General features: G+C 37.9%; 1 protein-coding gene, 1 non-coding gene and 1 pseudogene across 2 annotated transcripts; 2 read left to right on the top strand and 1 right to left on the bottom strand.

Annotated features, from left to right (window-relative positions):
* Positions 1-1,359: 1,359 nt before the first annotated feature.
* On the bottom strand, positions 1,360-3,143 carry LOC132062210 (E3 ubiquitin-protein ligase RSL1-like; annotated as a pseudogene).
* A 12,234-nt stretch (positions 3,144-15,377) lies between these two features.
* On the top strand, positions 15,378-18,784 carry LOC132062842 (uncharacterized). The gene is made up of 6 exons (XM_059455318.1): positions 15,378-15,714; positions 16,434-16,599; positions 17,565-17,665; positions 17,768-17,840; positions 17,939-18,073; positions 18,535-18,784. The coding sequence occupies exons 2-5, from the start codon at positions 16,443-16,445 to the stop codon at positions 18,061-18,063; spliced, it is 456 nt and encodes a 151-aa protein (XP_059311301.1). The 5' UTR covers positions 15,378-15,714; positions 16,434-16,442; the 3' UTR covers positions 18,064-18,073; positions 18,535-18,784.
* A 446-nt stretch (positions 18,785-19,230) lies between these two features.
* LOC132065845 (U6 spliceosomal RNA) lies at positions 19,231-19,331 on the top strand. Its single transcript, XR_009416818.1, has one exon. It is a non-coding gene; the product is annotated as a U6 spliceosomal RNA (small nuclear RNA).
* Positions 19,332-19,855: the final 524 nt, after the last annotated feature.

The raw sequence follows: 19,855 nt of genomic DNA, 5'->3' as shown, positions 1-19,855 counted from the left end.
TTTTTAAAAATAAACTCTGCTTCAAAACTATGGTCTATGACTCCGTAAGCTAAAAGCTAAAAGTCATAAATTGGTTCTACCCAACTTTTAATTTTTGGTTTATTTTTGTACTTTTTTAGCCTAAGAGTAAATGCTTGAAAATATTTTTTATTTTTCTCAAACACCACAAAAATTAAAAAAGAACTTAAAAGTCAATAAACACTTAAAATAAATTAATCCAAACACCTTGTTAAAGCTGTAAAGGAACTTTGTCAAATATAGGACATGAAAAATGAGGGGGGAGGGGACCCAATCTTCTGATCTCTTCTCAATTGCAGGAGGTTTCTTTCATATCAAAAGTGTGTTGAGAAAGCCATGGGAGATGGACTAGTTCAACGCCAATGCTTATACCTCTTCTTTATCGATAGAATTCTCATAATTTTTAGTCTCCGACAAAGGAGACTAGGACGAGGCACTGAACATGTTCGGGGGAGTGGAAGAGGATTCAGCCACATAGTTTTCTCTATAAAGAGATAATCATTAGGATTTATAATTAGGAACGTTCTATCAGCAACTCTCCAATTTTTTTTGTAAAAACTAACAGAAAATGGAAAATTTCCTAGTACTTGGTTAAAAAAATAGTCTCTTAATTTTAAAAAGTATTTCTAGATAAGCCTTTCAATATTTTTGACCCAAAAAAAGCTACTTAACTCTTATGTTAGTTTTAAAAACGTGGTGATTGGCCAACTTCACATGCAAAAATATTTAACGGTAATCTTTTTCGTACAAACAAAATTCACGGATATTTTGCTACATATACACTATGGTGTAACAATGGATGGACAAAAATGATATTCACAGCCTTAGGGCCAAGAAAAAGTGACGCCATTAAAGAACTTATGCTCCGCTAGATGTAAGTTCGATTTTGAAAGGTAAAAATTAAGGACTAGTCCATTTGAAAGCCAAACCATGCAATTACCCTCTAAAGATTATGATACCAAAATCAAGAATTAGTTCACTAACAATAAGCATGTACAAGTTTTATTTTGCAATCATAAAAATTGTGGGGAATACTTACTGTAGAATACTACTCCTATTAGACTATTAGCCGCAAACTTTGTTGTTGTTCCTCTTTCGAGCAAATTTTCTTACTTTTAACTGTACCTCAAAGTATGGAACTAAGACTAAATTCTTAAATGCCTTAAATGAACCTTAATATTGAGATGTATATCATATTCAAACGTTTTAATCTGAATAAGAACACGAACCCCAAATGTCTATACAAAGTCTACTTTTTCCGTAGAAAGAAAAAGCAGAAATGAATGAGAGCTATGAATGAAAAAAGAAATAAAATATAGTATCAGATCCGAGGGCAGAACGTTAAAGAAATATCACAGCCACACCAACGAACTCGTCTTCCACACCTGTAGCAGAAACTGGCACGGCACTTACATCCACATGAATAGATAATCAGATTAAGGGTGTGTTTCGTACGGAGGAAAATATTTTCTTCCATGTTTGGTTGGATAAAAGTTTTGGAAAATATTTTCTCTGAAAACAAGTTCCTTAAAAATGAGGAAAATGACTTCTCTAATAGATGAACGAACGGATATCCAGTTCCACAAATGACACTCCAGATTGATTTCCTCCCCGCTCTCCAACACACCTCATCTTCACCCCCACCCCCATAGCCCACACTTCCCACCACCCCACATCCGTACCCTACCCCCACCTCCAATAGTATTTGTTTAGATTAGAAACAAATACTTTTAGGATACTATCTTTTACATACATTAGGAGCACAAGAAAATAAATAAGAAATCTACTTATTTTTTTTAAAAAGTATTTCCCACTGAAAATATTTTCCTTCATACTGAACATTCCCTGTAGTAACAAACTTGACAGTTGAACCCTTTCTCCATTTATGATGGTTTAAAATCGGAAAAATGCAATGTCGGAATTCCTATCCAAAGAGTGCAATTTGTTAACAGAGCACAAGCAGCACAAAGGATGAGTGAATTATCCAACAACTTGATATGTGACAATATCAATCAAATTAACCTAGCATATATCTTTCTCAAGGGTCGCATGCCATTATAAGGCCTAGTAACTGGCAGAGGATTAGTTATGCTTCATGTATAAACAGATATTCTACCTTCCATCCTGCATAAAGTAACTTATGTGGGTTCTTAAATTGCAAACCAAATATCATATTTAATTTTGTACATGAATAACTTATCTCCTAACCAACTACCATCTCCTAACCAGCTATCACCCCTAAAAGTCTTTGTAGAAAACATATCATGTTTCTATTGACTTGGAATAAAGGAAGTTTTTAGTCAGCATAACTATACCAGGTATAAACATCTAACCCTAACCAAAGGATCAAGATATTTTATAAAAGAAAAAACAGGAAAGTAAACAGCTATAGCAGACTAACCTGCATGTAACAATAACGCAACCTCGAGTACGTTGAACAAAGTGGCGACACTGAGGACAGCTCTTCCACTTATTACGCTCAGCAATAACACCAAAAGCAACGTCGTTCCTGTCCCTTAATTCCCCACTCTCTTCACACTGAAATCCAGCATGCCATGGAAGCTTACACTAAAAACAAAATTTCCTCCTGCAATTTGGGCACTGTGATCTCTTCGCATTCCCACCACACTCATCCAAAATCAAAGCAGAACAATTCCTATTCGGACAGTAACACTGCGCCAACGTTAAAACATATGACTCACATAACACGTCAGACCCTGTAACAAACAACTGGGGGCCCACAAGATTCCGGCAATAAATAGGGTCCAAAAATTGGTTACAATTCAAAGATGGACACGGAATTTCGCCGATGTGGTCATCAAGCTTGACGGAGATGTATTTTACCATACAGTCCATACAGAATGGATGAACACAACGATTTTGATTCTTGAATTTTCTATTGGGTAACAACATACGCTCGAAACAAATTTGGCAGGTGAATGGTTGAGATTCATCTGGTAATTCTGTTACTTGCAATTCGAGTTGTTGGGTATTTTCGGAATGATTTTGGCTGATTTTTTGCAGCATGTTTCCCATGACCAATGTGTATGTAGACATTGAAATTTTACCTTATTTAAAGTAGAATTGTAGAAAATAGAGTCCAATCCATCTTCAAACTTTAATGCCTGTTAGAATTTTTTTGGAGTCTAATGTACCCTAAATCTAGTTTACAACTAGAGTTTTACTATTCACTAACCAATAACCATATAATTAATATTTACATGAAAAAGTTGATAATAAACAGTTAACTAATGTTCCAATTTACACGAAAAAATTGACCGTACTAGTAAATTATCTCCTGCAATAATTCCATGTAAACAGTTAGGTACCAGAGTTTTTCTATAAAATTAAAAAAGAAATTATGGACGTGTCTTTCTGTTCCCAATAGGATTTTTTTTTTTTTTTTTTAATGAATGATTAAAGTTAATGGACTTCTATGTGGGCCCCTTGAAAGCTAAAATATTTATATAAAAGATGCAACTCAATATGGAATAAATCCTACAATATTTAGGCCGTGCCAAAAGCTGTGGTAGAGGCTGCGAATTTTTATGGGGGTTTCAAAAAAAAAAAAAAATCATATAATATTTGGGATCTGTTTGACCATAAGAATTAGAATAATTAACTAGATTAGCAGCTTATATTTGCATTAAACTGAAACTAGCTGTACTCCTTTTTGACTACTCACTTTAACCAACTAACATCATCCCTACTTTATTATTTTTAGCCAACCCTAAATCGGAGAGCAACTTTTGAAGAGCCGCCACACCTCTCTTATTTTTAGACTCCTATTTCTGAAGTTTTGGGTTGATTTTCGGTTTTATGATTCCATAATTAGTCTTCTTCCAAGCTCGAATTTGTGGAAATTTTGTACTTGAAGACTCTTTTTTTTTTTTTTTTTTTTTGAAATTTATGTATTTCTAAAAAAAAAAAAATACTACCATATTTATTCAATCTCCCCAATTTTTCATACAAAGTCGAAGCATTTTCTTTCTCAAAACTGAATATTGTTTCGTGAGAGAATAGAAAAAGTTGATAAAAAATGGAAAATAATATCCAATCGGAAGTGATGAGAGGATAGATATGGAGATGATGACACTTTTGGAGCTATCAACAAAAAAAAAAAAAAAAAAAAAAAAAAAAACGCGCGGACATCAAATACTTAGTCTCGTATAATTACTGCATGCCCGGTGTAAAATCGATGTATACCTGATGTATAATCGTTGTATATGCGATGTATAAATGATGTATAATGAGTTTTAAATGTTTGTACATTCAATATACATCAATTATACATTGATTATAAAGAGTATACGTTGTGTTTTATCTTGAGTATGCACTGTAAATCCAATATATAATCATTGTTACACCAATTATACATGAAAATCAGTATATATCTCTTTTTTAATTATTTTGCATTTTTGTTGGAGGAGGGTAGATATGGATTTCAGCGGGGAACTTTGAATAAATTGAAAAGATGTTATGATCTATATTAGTACTTAGTATATTAGTACTTAGTAGTTTTCTAATTGTGTTGCTGCCGGGGTTCGAAGCTGAATCTCGCACAAAGGAGTATTAGTTAAATTGCCCAGATGGACGGCTTAGATTAAATGCTCATTAATGAGCTTAGGTGGCAGAGATGAAGCCATGTCACTTGGTGGTTATATAACCAACATCTGGAGAGAGAAAGGGCAACAAAAATCTGGTAAATTTTCCTCCTTCTTCATGCTCCTCGTCTGATCTCTTCCTCTTTCTAATTCTTATTCTCTCTCCTCCAAATTCTAATTCTTCTCTCATCTTAAATCTCAGGTGCCAATGGCTATGGCGAATCACTCCCAATCTATCTAGTTTAGTTTTATTCAGTTTAATTTCATTTTGTATGTGCATTCCATTTCAAATATATAAAAACCAGAAAATTGTCCCAAAGGTACTCGATTCTATTTCAATTTAATAGATAATTTCAGATCTGTGTTCAGATCCTTACACTTGGTATCAGAGCTTTGATTCTGCGACTTGTGTGGTGGATATGGCAGAGGGAACTCGTTGGAAAGTAATGGATAATAAGCTTGCTAAACATGATGAAGGGTTGACTAAGTTGTTAAACAGTCAACAAGAGATGCGTGCTACTCAGACTGGGATTCAAGGAACCCTAGAACTGATTCTCGAAAGGTTGCTAGCTTTAGAAAGGGCACCTGCAGCTCAAAATGGAGGTGGAGGTTTACTTCCACTTCCAGTGCAAGAGAACAGACAGAATAGGAACCAGACACCACCACCTAAGTGGGAACTACCCAGTTTTGAAGGCCATGAACCCAAGGTATGGATTAGAAAATGTGAAAGGTACTTTAACTTGTATAGAACACCTGAGGATCAGAAAGTAGAGGCTGCTGCTCTGTACTTAAATGGAATAGCTGAAGTATGGTACCATTCCTTAGTATTGAGTAGGAGAACCTTGAACTGGACCGAATTTCAAGAGGAGTTGATCAGTAGGTTTGCCGAAGTACTAGCTGAGGATATAGTAGGGGAATTTAATAAGTTATCACAAGATGGGACTGTAGATGAGTTCCTAGGGAAGTTTGAGGACCTCAAGGCTCAAATGTTGGTCAGGAACCCTTTACTAGATGAATCTCATTTCATATCTAGTTTCATAGGTGCACTTAAGGAAGAAATCAAATTTGGTGTTAAGCTGTTCAAACCTGACACATTGAAGTTTGTCATTGAACAAGCTAGGATGCAGGAAAAGGCTATTGCAGCTGCTCTCAAGAGAGAGCAAGCTGAGGCCAAGAACAAGCCCACAGTGAGTAATACCTTGGCTGTTAGGAAACCTCCTACAATTAGAACAAATGCTTTTAAGCTGAGTCCTGAGGTGTATGAATATAGGAAGAACAACAAATTATGCTACAGATGTGGTAAGAAGTTTGTTGTGGGGCATCAGTGCCAAAGGAAACAGTTAAATTGCCTCTTAGGAGAGTTGACTCTTGAACAACAAACAGAAGGAAATGAGATTATTGAATTACCCACTGGACTGATAATTGAAGGAGGGATAGAATAAGAAGTACAGGAAGCTATTTGCATGAATGCCCTTTCTGGTAACAACAGGGGTGAAAATACCATATTAGTGGGCGGAACTGTGAAAAAGAGGCAAATTATATTGATGATTGACTCAGAAAGCACTCATAGCTTCATAGATGAGCACATTATGAAGGAAATTGGCTACCAAGCTACTTATTGTGCCCCAGTAAGGGTAACAGTAGCTGATGAGAACTATGTAATGTGCACCTCACATTTTAAGGGGTTCACATGGAAAATGCATGGCAGATCATTCCAGGAGGATTTACTTCTCATACCACTTGGAGGATGTGATTTAGTATTGGGAAACAACTGGATGAAAAAGCACAATCCCACTAAGTTTGACCATGAAAAGAAGTGTGTTACTATTGGTAGGAAGGGTAACAAGCTGGTGCTGCAAGGCATCACTGAAGAGGGGAGATTAAGCATGATGACTAGCAAGTCTATAAGCAAGGTTTTGAAGAAAGGCCAGACTCTCATAGCTCATTTGTTTATGATGAGTGTGGAAGTACAGCAAGGACAAGAACAAATTGAAGAAGTCATTCAAGATGTGATCAGCCAGTATCCAGATGTCTTTGCAGAACCTAAAACACTACCACTTATAAGGACCTTAGACCATTGCATACCTCTTAAACCTGGTGCTATGCCAGTTAGTTTAAGACCTTATAGATACAATTTTCACCAAAAGGATGAACTGGAGAAACAGGTTGAAGAAATGTTGGGAAGTGGCATCATCCAACCCAGTCAATCTCCTTTCTCCTCACCTGCTTTGCTAGTCAAGAAAAAGGATGGCACCTGGAGGTTCTGTGTGGATTACAGAGGCCTTAATGACATTACTATTAAAGACAAGTATCCAATTCCCATAGTGGATGACTTGTTGGATGAATTACATGGTTCAACAATTTTTTCTAAAGTGGATCTCAGGGCTGGATACCACCAAATCAGAATGAAAGTGGAAGATGTTTTCAAAACTGCTTTTAGGACTCACATGGGCCATTATGAGTTCAGAGTTATGCCTTTTGGACTTACAAATGCACTTGCTACATTTCAAGCACTCATGAACCAGGTTTTTCAACCTTATCTTAGAAAATTTGTATTAGTTTTCTTTGATGACATTCTCATCTATAGTTTGACCCTAGAAGACCATGTTAAACATCTGATAGTTGTATTTGACACCTTGAGAAAACACACCTTGTTTGCTAAGAAGTCTAAATGCTCTTTTGGGCAAGTACAAGTAGAATACTTAGGACATGTTATCAATCATGAGGGAGTCTCAACTGATCCTAATAAGATTCAAGCAATGGTAGACTGGCCTACCCCAAATTCACTTAGGGCTCTGAGGGGATTTCTTGGTCTAACTGGATATTACAGAAAGTATGTTGCCAGTTATGGCACCATCTGCAGACCACTCACTGATTTACTAAGGAAATATGCATTCAAATGGAATCCAGAGGATGATCTGCCTTTTGCAACACTCAAAACTGCTATGGCTTCTACACCAGTCTTAGTATTGCCTGATTACACTCAAGAGTTTGTGGTGGAGACTGATGCCAGTCATGGTGGTATAGGTGCAGTCCTTATGCAAAGGGGCAAACCAATAGCTTATTTCAGTAAGGTATTGGCTCCAAAGCACAGAGGGAGATCTATATATGAGAAGGAATACATGGCACTATTGAGTGCAGTTGACAAGTGGAGACATTATTTACAGTTCAAACATTTCATAGTAAGGACTGATCATCACAGCTTGAAGTACCTCTTAGAACAAAAGGTTACTTCAGCTATACAACAGAAGGGATTGACCAAGTTGCTTGGTCTAGATTATGAAGTGCAGTTCAAAAAGGGGGCAGAAAATAGGGTTGCTGATGCCCTTTCTAGACAATTTGAAGGCACGAATGATCAGACTGATTCTAATAATGGTCATTTCTATGCTATCAGTGCTTCTGTTCCTACATGGATGCAGGAAATAGTTACAAGCTATGAAGGAGATGTCCAAGTACAAGAGTTGCTTCTGCAACTATCTATAGACTTACAGGGCCCTAGTATTTGGCACTACTCATCTGGAATTCTCAGAAAAAAGGGAAAGATTTATATTGGAGGGAATGGTAACTTTAGGCAACAACTACTTGCTTCTTTCCATGACTCTCCAACAGGTGGGTACTCTGGTCAACTAGGTACCCTTAAGAGGTTGGCTCAACTGTTCACTTGGCCTAGGATGAAACAAATGGTGATGGATTATATGGCAAGCTGTGACATATGCCACAAGAGTAAGAGTGATAATGCAGCATATCCTGGGCTACTCCAACCTCTTCCCATACCAAATCAGGCTTGGAGCCATATTAGCATGGATTTTGTGGAAGGGTTACCTAAATCTAGGAACAAAGATGTGATGCTAGTAGTAGTTGACAGGCTCACAAAATATGCCATTTTATTGCATTAACTCATCCATCTTTAAAGAACGATTCTTTGAGGTGTTTTGGAAAAGAATTCACAGTCTTCATGGTATTCCTGAAACTATAGTTACTGATAGGGACAGGATATTCTTAAGCAATTTCTGGCAAGGATTATTCAAGTTGTTAGGTACTCAACTGCATTATAGCACAGCCTATCACCCCCAAAGTGATGGTGTTGATTTGACATTAATGATTAAGATTGAGATGTTGATTTGATATTGATGATTAAGATTGATAGCTTTATTTTAGGAATATATTGTATTGATGTAAATGATTAGGAATAGATTGTGTAATATTGTCTTTCCTTATTTAGTCTTAGAACTCATGTATAAGTACCCATTCTTATGGATTGTATATTCATTCGAAATACAAGAAGCCCTTTCTTCTTGCTAAAAATCTTCATGGTATCGAGGCCATTCTTTTTGAGGTGAGTTTTCTCCCTCGCAAAGACTAGGGTTCCGTGTTTTATCAAAGAGGTCGTGTTTTTCTCTCTCTTTGTGGCTGTCCGCACAAAAAACTCCTCCCGTACAGTTCGTTTCTGGATTATTTTTCTCTGTTGGGGTCGCTGGAACATTCTAAGCCTATCCCTATCACTTTTGATTTTTTTCGATCACCGAAATTAGGATTCCAGTGTGGCAGCCAACTTTCCGGCGATTTTTTTCTGAATTTTTTTTTTAGTTCTCGGGTCCTAGGCCTATTCTAACCCTTCCCATCCAGATAATATGGGTGACACTATTTCTGGAGAGACTTTGTCTCAGGATGAAGTTCAACATCTTCGTCGTCTTGAACAAACTTGACTCTTTTAGTGTTGCTTAGCCCCATTATGTGCGGTCGGTATTGCTTTTAATGCTCGGCTTAATTGTTGGATTATTGATTAAGTGCGAATAGACACACGAGGTGCTCTTCTAAGGACTTCAAAATTACTCTCCTAGTCCCAAGGGGATTATGTCGGAATAGCCAATGGCTCCCTAACCCTTGTCTCTCGAACAGTTCAATCTTTTGTACTCTGATATTACCTTATCATCCATTCTTCGTATGCACGATTTTCCTATTAACCTATTATCTACGTTAATGCTATCACCAAAGAACTAAATCGTAGTGTCGATTCTTTCCCGATTATTGTGTTTTGAAGACCTTCATACGAGGGAAGAAGATTGGCGATGGTAGATTACATGATGGCTTATATTTGATCGATGGAACTCGAGACTCGTCGAGCCTTTTTGTAGGAAATAAGGATGTCAACCGAGAAATAATACGGTGGCGTAGACGGTTGGGACACCCATCTTTTTTGCTTTAAAAAAGTTATACCCTGGTTTATTTTCTAGAGCCGAGTTTGAATCTTGTCTTGTGATGCATGTGAATATGCCAAGCACACTAAAAACTCTTATCCTCTGAGTGACAATAAAAGCACAATTCCCTTTTCGACTATTCATTCTGATGTCTGGGGTCCTACTCAAACACTTTCTTTGTCTGGTAGTCGATGGTTTGTTACTTTTATCGATTGTTGCACTAGAATGACATGGGTATATCTGTTAAAAGCCAAAAGTGAAGTTTTCTCTGTTTTAAGTCATTTCATAAGATGATTTGTACTCGGTTGAGGCTAAGATAAAGATATTTCGAACCGACAATGGCACGAATACATGGATAAAACTTTTGGAGCTTACTTGGAGTCTTTTGGATAATCCATCAAACTAGTTGTCCTTATACTAGTGCACAAAAATGGGGTTCTTTGAAAGAAAAAATAGGCATTTGTTAGAAGTAGCAAGATCCCTTTTGTTTACCATGAACATGCGAAGCCTTCTTTGGGGGATGCCATTCTAGTAGCCGCCTACCTCATCAATAGAATGCCACTTAAAACTCTTAATTTTCGAGTCCTTTAGAAGTTTTAAAGGGTAAAAATGACTATACTGTTCCTCCAAAGATATTTGGGTGTGTTTGCTTTGTTCACGCTAGGAACTCTGGGAAACTTGAACCTAGAGCTCTTAAATGTGTCTTTATTGGGCATTCTCCAACACAGAAAGGGTACAAATGTTATCACCCTCCTTCTAGGAGATTCTTTGTCAGTATGGATGTTACCTTTCGAGAATCTGATCCCTATTTCAGTATTACACCATCACCTCTTCAGGGGGAGAATTATAAGGAAGAAGAGATGGTTTTTCCTAGTTCTATTGTTGAAACTACGCACAAAGGAAAGTGAAGTTGGAGAAAGAATTCAGGGGGAGACTATTGAAACTACTGCCATAAGAGAAAGTGAAATTGGAGAAAGAATTCAGGGGGAGACTGTTGGGCGTTTGGATAGGCCTGATTTGATAACTTACTCAAGGAGAAATAGAGCGAAAGAAGCCATCCATTGCAACTGCGGCCAGAACCTTCTTCTTCTACAGTGAGTTATCTATACTTCCTAATGAGTTAGATTTGCCTATTGCTCGCGGAAAGGAGTCAGATCTTGCACTAAACACCCTTTATCTAACTTTGTTTCTTATAATTCTTTATCGCCCTCCTATAGAGCCTTTGCCTTGTCTATTTCTTCTGTGTCTATTCCCCAGAATTGGAGGGAAGCTTTTGCAGATTCTAAGTGGAAGCAAGCTATGATGGAAGAAATGAAGGCCTTATCAAAGAATGAGACTTGGGAACTTGTCGCATCACCACCAGACAAGAAGTTGGTTGGTTGCAAATGGGTCTTCACTGTAAAACATAAAGCTGATGGTTCCATTGAAAGGTTCAAAGCAAGATTGGTGGCTAAAGGATTCACTCAGACTTATGGAGTGGATTATCAAGAGACATTTGCTCCTGTTGCAAAAATGAATACTATTAGAATTCTTCTATCTTGTGCGAATCTTGACTCGGGACTTGCAACGATTTGATATGAAGAATGCATTTCTTCATGGAGACTTAGAAGAAGAGGTGTACATGGAGATTTCTCTGGTTTTGTCTTGAACAAAGTCAAGAAAAGGTATGCGGTACTGAAGAAAGCCTTGTACGGATTGAAGCAATCTCCTAGAGCTTGGTTTGACAGATTCTATAAAGCAATGATCTCCTTTGGTTACCAACAAAGCAATGCGGATCACACCCTCTTTATAAGACATTTAAAGGGTAAACTCACTCTTCTCATAGTTTATTTTGATGACATAGTAATGACGGAGATGACAAAGAGAGATGACCCGATTGAAGAAGTTATTGGCACGAATTTGAGATCAAGGATCTAGGAAAATTGCGACTTCTTGGGAATTGAAGTTGCTAGATCAAAAAGAGGAATCTTTATTTCTCAAAGAAAGTATATTACGGATCTCTTGAAAGAAACGGTATGACGGAGTTGCAAACGCCAGCGGCGAATCACCCATTGAAAGCAATCACAAACTACAAAGCGGAGTTGGAAAGTCAGTTGATAAAGAGAGATATCAGAGGCTGGTTGGAAGACTCATTTATCTCTCTCACACTAGACCAGACATAGCCTATTCAGTCAGCCTAGTGAGTCAGTTTATGCATGATCCTCGAGATCCTCATATGCAAGCTGTCTTTCACATTTTGCGGTATCACGAAGTCCGCTCCCGAAAAAAGGTCTACTTTACTCCGGACATGGTCACCTCCAAATAGAAGCCTTTACCGATGCAGATTGGGCTGGATCTTTAGATGACGAAAGGTCTACATCCGTTACTTGTACACTCGTAGGAGGAAACTTGGTCACTTGGAGAAGCGAAAGCAAAGTGTAGTTGCTAGATCAAGTGCGGAGCGAGATATAGAGCTATGGCCCGGGGTGTTTGCGAACTTTTGTGGTTACAAAAGTTACTAGAAGAATTGAGATTGTCGAAAAAGGAAACTTTCCTTGTATTGTGACAACAAGGCCGCAATCGGTATAGCTCGAAATCCAGTCCAGCATGACCGAACAAAGCACGTTGAAATTGATCGACACTTCATCAAAGAAAAAGTCACGGGTGGTGTCTTGAGTTTATTCCACGTGTCATCAGAAAAACAACTAGCTGATGTGTTTACTAAAGGCCTCAACAAACGGACTTTTCATACACTGGTTTGCAAGTTGGGCATGTGCGACATCTTTGCACCAACTTGAGGGGGAGTGTTGATTTGGCATTAATGATTAAGATTGAGATGTTGATTTGATATTGACGATTAAGATTGATAGCTTTATTTTAGGAATATATTGTATTGATGTAAATGATTAGGAATAGATTGTGTAATATTGTCTTTCCTTATTTAGTCTTAGAACTCATGTATAAGTACCCATTCTTATGGATTGTATATTCATTCAGAAATACAAGAAGCCCTTTCTTCTTGCTAAAAATCTTCAGATGGCCAGACTGAGAGAGTCAACAGGTGTCTTGAGAATTATCTCAGGTGTATGACTGCAAACAGACCTACTCAATGGAAGCAGTGGTTACCAGCTGCTGAATGGTGGTATAATTCAAACTTTCACACTAGCCTACAATGTACTCCTTTTGAAGCACTGTATGGTTACACTCCTCAACTATCTATTGGTCCTTTACTTGAAACTATTGTTCCTGCTGCTGAGGATGCTGTGATGAGAAGACAACAGATGATGCAACTCTTGAAGGATAATTTGGGAAAAGCTCAAGAGAGGATGAAATTTTTTGCTGATAATAGAAGAACTGACAGAGAGTTCATGGTTGGAGATTTAGTCTATTTGAAGTTGCAGCCCTATAGGCAGACATCCATTGCATTAAGAAGAAATTTGAAACTCAGCTCTAAGTATTATGGACCTTACAAAATCCTGGCTAGGATTGGTGCTGTTGCCTACAAGTTAGAGTTGCCTCCAACCTCTAAAGTGCACCCTGTGTTTCATGTTTCACTGCTCAAAAAGAAGGTGGGAGATAGAGTGGTAGTACAAACTGATCTTCCCATCACTGGTGAGGATGGACAGTTCACAGTCAAGCCCATTGCAATTCTTCAAAGACAGCTGGTCAAGAAGAACAACATAGCTGCTGTCAAGGTCTTAGTTCAGTGGTCTAATCTTCCTCCTGAAGATGCTACTTGGGAGGATTATCAAGATCTACAGTCCAAGTTTCCAGGCTTTGATTCTAATCCTTGAGGTCAAGGATTATTTGAAGGAGTGGAGTACGTTATGATCTATATTAGTACTTAGTATATTAGTACTTAGTAGTTTTCTAATTGTGTTGCTGCCGGGGTTCGAAGCTGAATCTCGCACAGAGGAGTATTAGTTAAATTGCCCAGATGGACGGCTTAGATTAAAAGCTCATTAATGAGCTTGGGTGGCAGAGATGAAGCCACGTCACTTGGTGGTTATATAACCAACTTCTGGAGAGAGAAAGGGCAACAAAAATCTGGTAAATTTTCCTCCTTCTTCATGCTCCTCGTCTGATCTCTTCCTCTTTCTAATTCTTATTCTCTCTCCTCCAAATTCTAATTCTTTTCTCATCTTAAATCTCAGGTGCCAATGGCTGTGGCGAATCACTCCCAATCTATCTTATTTAGTTTTATTCCGTTTAATTTCCTTTTGTATTTGCATTCCATTTCAAATATATAAAAACCAGAAAATTGTCCCAAAGGTACTCGATTCTATTTCAATTTAATAGATAATTTCAGATCTGTGTTTAGATCCTTACAAAAGATTTGTAGAAAATATTATCCATAGAAAATTCTCCCCCTGTTAGATCTGAAATCATTTTTGATATGTCGTTTTCCTTTCTGGAAAGAAATTTTATGGAGATGTAAAGGAATCACATGTTTTTTGCTGGGTTCAACTTATAGCTATTAGTTTTGCCAGGTTAAAAACTTTATGGCTAATTTTAGTTTCAGGCTAGCGGAAGAAATTTGATGGTTATTACCGGCCGTTTGTGTTTTTATCCCTAAGAATTATTCACTTTTTTCCAGAATAAGCGTGTCGGGGGAGACCCAGAACCTCCCAGTAGTGATGTAATTGCAATAGGGATCAACTCTTAGTCTGTTCCTACTTGTCTTGGTGATGGATGGATTGACACGGCATATCCAAGGGGAGGTACCATGGTGTATGCTATTTGCAGATGACATAGTATTAATTGACGAGACACGCGGAGGGGTTAACGGTAAACTGGAGGTTTGGAGACAGACTCTGGAGTCTAAAGGGTTCAGGTTGAGCAGGACTAAGACAAAATATTTGGAGTACAAGTTCAGCGACGTTACTCACGAGGAAGATGTAGAAGTAAGGATTAACAGACACATCATCCCCAAGAGAGGAAGTTTCAAGTAATCTTGGGTCGATCATCCAAGGAAATGGGGAGATTGATGACGATGTTACTCGCTGTATTGCAGCGTGGTGGATGAAATGGAGGCTTGCATCTGGTGTCTTGTGCGATAAGAATGTGCCACTAAGACTTTTTTTTTTGTGAGAACCGCTAAATTGTATTCCTCAGCATTAAGGATATGCTGTAGCCCTCCAAAAAGTTATCCACAAGGAGCTGTAAGATAAAAAATATTTACAGGCTTCCTAAAAAGTCTATCAGCTGTTCTGCTCCCTCTACATTTGCTTCTTTACACCAGAAATGAAAATTTGCAATACAGTTCCACTTAATTTTCTGCAGAGTATTAAATTTATCCTCAAAACACCTCCCACAAGGAGCAGTTCCACAAAGAGTGTTGTTTGACTTGCTTTGTTATATGGGGCGGAGTGTTGGCCAATCAAGAACTCGCACGTCCAGAAGATGAAAGTAGCGGAAATGAGGATGCTGAGATGGATGTGTGGGCATACTAGGAGGGATGTGATTAGGAATGAAGATATTTGAGACAAGGTGCGAGTGGCCTCCCTGTTGGACAAGACGAAGGAAGCGAGGTTGAGATGGTTCGGACATGTGAAGAGGATTAGGGTAGAAGGTTAGTAGGTAGTTAAGCGTGTCTAGTTTCCCATATCGGTATTAGTAGTGCTCTCCTATTATATTGTTTCCCGGTTTTTCTATTACATGTTGTCTCCTTTGCTTTATTATCACTCTCCTATTATCGTATTCGTCGATTTCTATTAGCATCTGTTATTTCTTTTGCTTTCGGCTATTGTATTACTGGCTGTTGATACTGTTCTATTCTCAATTATGGTATTTCCTTTTCAAACTTGCTTTATTGAGCCGAGGGTCTTTGGAAATAGTCTCTCTACCTACACAAGGTAGGAGTAAGGCTACATACACACCACCCTCCCCAGAGCACACTGGTGGGAATACGCTGGGTATGTTGTTGTTGATACCATATAATTATTGTTGTTGATAGCATATAATTATTGTTGTTGTTGTTGTTGGTTTTTTTCTTTTTGTTGTTTGTTTCTTTGTTTTTTTTTTGCTGGTTGTTGAAATAAATTATTTTGTTCGCAAACTAAAAAGAATATTACAACATGGCTTTTGCTGGTTGTACAGATTACATGTAAAATGCTCTTTACTGGAATTAAACCATATATAGTATTATGCACGATTGACAGAGTACATATTAGTATAAATGTATTCTTTGCATGTATTCATCTGCTAGTGTCCATCTATTTGGTAAATGCGAGTTTCCCCTAACGGTGTCTGTCGCATATTGTCTGATGTAGTGTCGGGTTCAAAAGGCAATCTTGATTTGTGATTCCTTGCTCTTGCTTCCCGGCATTCTTATGCCCATACAGGAGTTCGTATTTTCCCATGAGAGTTCTTAAACCCCTTGATTAAGCTAGCATGCATTTTTATTATCCTCTTTTGTCGGTGGTATAAATTCTTGCGAGTAAAAAATTTATAGTCACATTATTCCAGTACGAATTTCAATGGTTTCTTACTGTTGAGTTTAAAGCTCCAACAATGTCACATGTTCCTTTGTACTGCATTTGGGGTATTTGAACTCCGATAGTGCTGTCGTCTGTACTCGTTCTGCTATAATCTTGCATTTAGATTTTCTCATTTTGCTTGCTGCTTATTGCAGGATTGTACAATGCGTTCGTGTGACTTTGATGCAGAGCAAGCGTGTGTTTTACATTCACTTGAGAAGAGGACAGAACGCATCTCTTCTGATACTGAAGTTCATCTTGCATTGACTCCTCTTCAACCTGTTGTATTTTTTGGTTTCCACCGTAGGATGAGTGTAACAGGTCTGTCAAAATTTTAGTTGGAGCTCATATATAATTAGTGTTTTTCCGCATTGTTGGAGTTGAGCTGATAACTGCTCCTAGGATATGTGTCCTTGGTTCGAAATTTACTCGTTATCTAGAAGCACCAGGGTTATTGTTTTAATTATAGATATTTCACCATCTGAGTGATGGTTTATATGGACATGACATGAGATATATAATCCAGCTATTGGGAGTTGCAGAGCAAGCCAGAGTTGTGTGGTGGTGTTGTTTCTTGTGTAATGTGGTTGTTGGGTTGCAGTCTTGGCAATTTTAGTCCTGAGAGCTGCATTAACTATCCTGTGTTTTCCTGCTACTTGTTATGCTGATGTGTATTTCAAAAGAGTGCTTTCTCATTCATCAATTATGGCCGAGTCAATACTTGTTTCCTGTCAGTGCTGCCACATTGTCTCTCCATATTTCCTTAGAAGCGTTAGTATCCGGTTTTATTCGGTGCCTGCAACATTTTACTACTTTCGCCTTTATCTCTCTCTCTCTCTCCCCTGTTCTGGTTTTCTCGGGATGAGGTCTTTTGTTCTTCTGGATTCCACTCTCATGCTTTCAAGGGTTTTATCCCTGAAAGAGCAATTCAGTAGCCTCCTTTCCTTCCACCTGATTCTTTTCTTTGTATGCCTATAGCCCATTAACAAAAAGAAAAGAACACAGGTAAACTTAGTCAGAACTTGTTATGGATGTCTTGTCGTTTTTATCTATGCCTTGGTGGACAAAGTTACACGGTACTTGTGGTGGTGGAAAGTAGCAGGTAGAATAGTCTAGGTGTGCGCAAGCTAGGTGTGCGCAAGCTGGCCAGGCACCACTGTTGTTAAAAATAAAGTCTCGTCATTTGCTACGTTTCTATAGTCAAATGCTAGTATTCGAGCAGTTTTTTTGTGCCTGAATAGCTATTTTATTGCAAGTGATTCTGATCCAATTCTCTCTTTGTGAAGTTGTTGGAACTGTGGAAGGTGGGAAGGCGCCAACAAAAATAAAGACTGACCTGAAGAAACCTATCGTCAATCTTGCTTGCCATCCTCGACTCCCTGTTCTGGTAACATGTTTGGTGCAGCTAACGCCTCCCATTTCATGATTGACTGGAAAAGTTGTGACTGCCAATTTGATCTGACCTTTTTTCCCTCCCTTTTGATTTCAGTATGTAGCTTACGCGGAAGGCTTTATTCGAGCTTATAACATCCATACATATACTGTACATTACACTTTACAATGTGAGATTTGAAAGAGTCCCTTATTATATTCTCTCTTTATTTGGATAGTTTGAACTTAGTGGAACTTGCATGAAAGCCCTTTTGTTTGCTATATATAGTGGATAATACTATCAAGCTGGTTGGTGCTGGTGCATTTGCATTTCATCCAACATTGGAATGGCTTTTATTGGAGATAGACGCGGTACTCTTCTTGCATGGGATGTATCAACTGAAAGGCCTATGATGATTGGAATGTAAGTGATGTACAGTTCAGCTATGGCTGACTTTACATTTCATACTTTGCAATTTCCGCATTTTTTTTTTTTGATGTCTTCTCATATCAAGCTCAATGTAGGACCTGTGCAACCGATATGCTAGTTCTTTCTCCCGGAATTTTCTTACTAATGTTGCAGTTCCTTCTCTGAAAGCTAACTGACAGCTCAGTCTTATTCAATAGTTATATTGCTTTCACCAAGATCTCATTTTCCTTTCGAAGTGTGTTTTCTTAAGTAGAAATATGTGCATGATAAATAACCCATGAATTCTCAAAGGAAATGTTGAATAAAAATCGACACCTGAATGGGTTCTGGAATCATGTATTTTGCTGATTAAACTTGGGTAGACCAACTCTGACAATTATAATTCCAATTGTAGAAGTTCCTGTTTCTGATGTTAAATATTGAAATTAAATTTTAATGTTTTGTTGCAATAACAGTACACAAGTAGGTTCTCAACCTATCACATCAGTTTCTTGGCTGCCAATGCTGCGGTTGCTGGTCACTTTGTCCAAGGATGGAAATATTCAAGTGTGGAAAACAAGGGTGGTACTGAATCCCAACAAGCCACCCATGCAAGCAAACTTTTTCGAGCCTGCTGGTACACTCAATTCTTTGAATCCCCTGATGAAATTGTCATGAGATCACCTTGTTGAAGTTGTTTGACATGAATGAGGAGCTTCTAATAGTATTAATATATGCCAATTGTTTTAAGAGGCTTGAGAGGTAATAAAGATTTTTAAATGAACCAGATTTGGTGGTAAAATCATAGGTTAATCTCAATTTAAGTTTTCCTTTGTGGTGTTTTTACTTGTAGAGAAAGTTCCTCTATGGTGTTTCAAGCTGGATGAAAGGATTCCTTCTGTAATAGGACAAAGAGCATACTCATTTTGCTTGATAAAAAAACAAAAAGCTCATATTTGAAAGTTTAGGCTCTTTTTGGGTGTTTCTGCAGGTTATAAGCAAAGCTATCCTAACAGCAAAGCTGTCTCCGTGTGAGCTATAGGTCACGGGTTTGAGTCATGGAGTCAACCATTGATGCTTGCGCCGAGGTAGGCCATTACACCCCCGGGGTGTGGTCCCTTCCCAAACCCTGTGTGAATGCGGGATGCTTCATGCATTAGGCTGCCCATTACCTTCCTTCAAGGATGTCCAATAAAAATGGAAATGATAGAGAAAAGATTAGCAAGACCTCTACACAAGGATGACATGCAGACCTGAAATAGTCCAAATTTTGATCAATCAAAATTTAAAACAGACATTGCGCATCATGGATCTTGTTCTCAAATAGTACTCTTTTTGCTTTGTTTTATTTGGTATTTTTTCTATTTTGAGAACATCCAAAAGAAAAAAGTATTTTCCACCTATAAATTGCGAATATTTTACATAACTTCAACTACTTTGAAAATATAAAATTCATTTGTACAGTCATATTTAGTACATTATGTTGTGGTTTCTGGATCGAATCAACTAACAATAACTACTACTTCCTTCAGTTTATGTGAAGACAGTTTGGTGAAGGCATTTAAAGCTGAAAATGGTGAAGACAAGGTAAATGGACCTCAAAAATCTATAGCTGCATCGACAGCTAACCAGTCCAAAGGGTTTCCTGAGGGTGAAATGTTAATGGGACTAGAAAGCCTTGGCAAGAAAGTTGCCAGTTCTAGTGTGGTAGATGAGCAAACAAAAGCAGAAGAAGAATTCAAGAAATCACTGTATGGATCTGCTGCTGACGGTACCAGCAGTGATGAAGAAACATCA

Source organism: Lycium ferocissimum, chromosome 7 (assembly GCF_029784015.1).
Source record: "Lycium ferocissimum isolate CSIRO_LF1 chromosome 7, AGI_CSIRO_Lferr_CH_V1, whole genome shotgun sequence".
Classification (NCBI taxonomy): domain Eukaryota; kingdom Viridiplantae; phylum Streptophyta; class Magnoliopsida; order Solanales; family Solanaceae; genus Lycium; species Lycium ferocissimum.
Note: the sequence above shows the minus strand (reverse complement) of the source record. Positions and strands in the feature narration are given on the sequence as shown.